The following is a 2,607-nucleotide window of genomic DNA, read 5'->3' as shown; positions in this document are numbered from 1 at the left end:
GCCTCAGCCTCCCAAAGTGCTGGGATTACAGGTGTGAGCCACCATGCCTGGCCTGTATTTTTAATAAGATGGGGTTTTGCCATATTGGCCAGGCTGGGCTCGAACTCCTGACCTCAAATGATCCACCCGCCTCGGCCTCACAGAGTGCTGGGGCTATGGCATGAGCCACTGCGCCTGCCCTAATTTTTGTATTTTTATTAGAGGCGGGATTTTACCATGTTGGTCAGGCTGGTTTCGAACTCCTGACCTCAGGTGATCAGACCGCCTCGACCTCCCAAAGTGCTGGGATTACAGGTGTGAGCCGCTGCCCCTGGCCTCCAGGTAGCCACATTTTAAAGTAGGGTTCAGCGTCAGATATCCCAGGCCTCGTTCACCGCATTTCACAACTCTGCTTCTCATTATTGCCCACACTCCTGTCTTTTCCCTAAATGGGATTCATTCCATTGCAGTCTCAAAATATGCAGAAAAAGCACAAGACCCTTGCATGGACTTTGAAATAGTGGGCCTTGATTTAGCAGAGGTTTGTTCATTGAAGACTCAATTAAAGGGCAAGAAGGCATTTCCTAGTGGATACCTTTGTACGTTTGTGATTTCTGAGGTGTTTTGGTTTTACTTTAAAATAAGACTTTGGGTATCCTTTTGTAGGTGGATAAACACATTCGAAGGCTTGACGCAGACCTGGCGCGCTTTGAGGCAGATCTGAAGGACAAGATGGAGGGCAGTGATTTTGAAAGCTCCGGAGGGCGAGGGTTAAAAAGCAAGTCTGTTAATTTTTTTTCTTTATTACTGTTAACTATGGAGTTTTGAAGAGTTTTGTCACAGTAAATCATTAAAGTATGATCACTAGGGTAAGTATCATATTTGGGTAAACCTTGTCTTGCAAGCTGGGCACAGTGGCTCACGCCTGTAACCCCAGCACTTTGGGAGGCCGAGGCAAGAGGATTGCTTGAGGCTGGGAGTTTGAGACTAACCTGGGCAACATAATGAGACCTCATCTCAACAAAAAAGTTAAAAATTAGCCAGGTGTAGTGGTGCACACCTGTGGTCCCAGCTACTGGGGAGGTGGAGGTGGGTGGATTGCCTGAGCCTGGGAGGTTAAGGCTGCCGTGAGCTAGGATTGTTCCATTGCACTCCAGCCAGCCTGGGAGACAGAGCGAGACTCCTTCTTAAAAACAAAACACAAAACTTGCCTTGCTTTAGAGAATTCTATAAAAATAATTTTCATCTTGATTGTTTTTCAGAAGGCCGGGGTCAGAAAGAAAAAAGAGGGTCCCGGGGCCGAGGCAGGAGGACATCAGAGGAAGATACACCAAAGAAAAAGAAGCATAAAGGAGGGTAAGAGGCTTTCCCCTCTTTTTCCCAGAAGGACAAATACCCATAGCCAGTGTCCCGGATGTAGAAACACTGATGGAAGCTGACCCTGGAGTGAAGTGCGCTCCGTGTGCTGGGGGGCATTCTGGCTCTTCTGGTTCTTATGCTGTGTGCCTGTCATCAGCCTGTCCTCATCGCAGCCTTGGAGGGGGTGCCCTTGTCAGGCATTTTCCGTGTCGCAGGGACCCACCCAGGCGTTAGAGCTGCTGTGGTGTGGCTGGGCCTGCACCTGGAGTCTGACTCCAGTGCCTGTCTTCTTAGCCACGGTGTGTGCTGCCCCGCTAGGGACAGTAGGTTGGTGAGTGGGTTGTTAACAGAGGCCAACGCAAACCACTCTTTAAGTAGCTAGATTTCTGTATATCTGTCAGTTATTTTATGTGTCAGTATATAGTTTGCGTATACTCATTGTTAAATTATGTGGCCACATTTATTAAATAGACATGTCATTTAACTTGAAGTTCTTTGAGATACTTTATTTAAAGCATTCTCCCACTGACACCCTCCCTGCCAAAGGTATTGTGTACCCTCCAAAGAGATCATAGCATTACCTCAGAGGAGTGACATTTAGACTAAAGGGAAAATGCTGAAATGCCACAAAGCCTCTATGGAGATGATTCTGAAGGGGAGTGGTCAAAGAGTGTAAGTTTTGGGCATGGTGGCTCATGCCTATAATTCCAACACTTTTGAAGGCCAGGGCGGGAGGATCACTTGAGCCCAGGAATCTGAGACCAGTCTGGGCGACAAAGGGAGACCCCCATCTCTACAAAAAATAGAAAAAATTAGGTGAGTGTGGTGGCGTGGGCTGTAGTCCCAGCTAGTAGGGGAAACTGAGCTGGGAGGATCGTGAGCCATGATCGCACCACTGCACTCCAGCCTGGTCCACAGCATGAGACTCTGTCTCAAAAAAAAAAAAAAAAAAAGAGTTCTTCTTGACAAAAAAGGGATCATTTTCAGTTTTTTTTTTTTGAGACAGGGTTTCACTCTTGATGCCCAGGCTGGAGTGCAATGGCACAATTCTCCTGCCTCACCCTCCTGGATAGCTGGGACTACAAGCGTGCACTACCATGCCCAGCTAATTTTTTGTATTTTTAGTAACATGGGGTTTCACCATGTTAGCCAGGCTGGTTTCGAACTCCTGACCTCAGGTGATCCACCTGCCTCAGCCTTCCAAAGTGTTGGGATTACAGGCGTGAGCCACTGCACCCGGCCCAATTTTCAGGGTTTTTTTTTTTTTTT

The 2,607-nt window shown here is 47.5% G+C and overlaps 1 protein-coding gene across 3 annotated transcripts in view; it reads left to right on the top strand.

Moving 5' to 3' along the window:
* ING5 (inhibitor of growth family, member 5) overlaps nucleotides 1–2,607 on the top strand; it is a 33,693-nt gene that overhangs the window by 13,645 nt on the left and 17,441 nt on the right. For all 3 annotated transcript variants that reach the window (XM_011929534.1, XM_011929535.1, XM_011929533.1), the window contains exons 3-4: nucleotides 646–757; nucleotides 1,242–1,335. In XM_011929534.1, coding sequence (XP_011784924.1) covers nucleotides 646–757; nucleotides 1,242–1,335 — 206 coding nt within the window. The remainder of the gene's footprint in view (nucleotides 1–645; nucleotides 758–1,241; nucleotides 1,336–2,607) is intronic.

The sequence above is a fragment of the Colobus angolensis genome, unplaced genomic scaffold (genome assembly GCF_000951035.1).
Source record: "Colobus angolensis palliatus isolate OR3802 unplaced genomic scaffold, Cang.pa_1.0 Scaffold82, whole genome shotgun sequence".
NCBI lineage: Eukaryota > Metazoa > Chordata > Mammalia > Primates > Cercopithecidae > Colobus > Colobus angolensis.
This window is presented reverse-complemented; position numbering and strand designations above follow the sequence as displayed.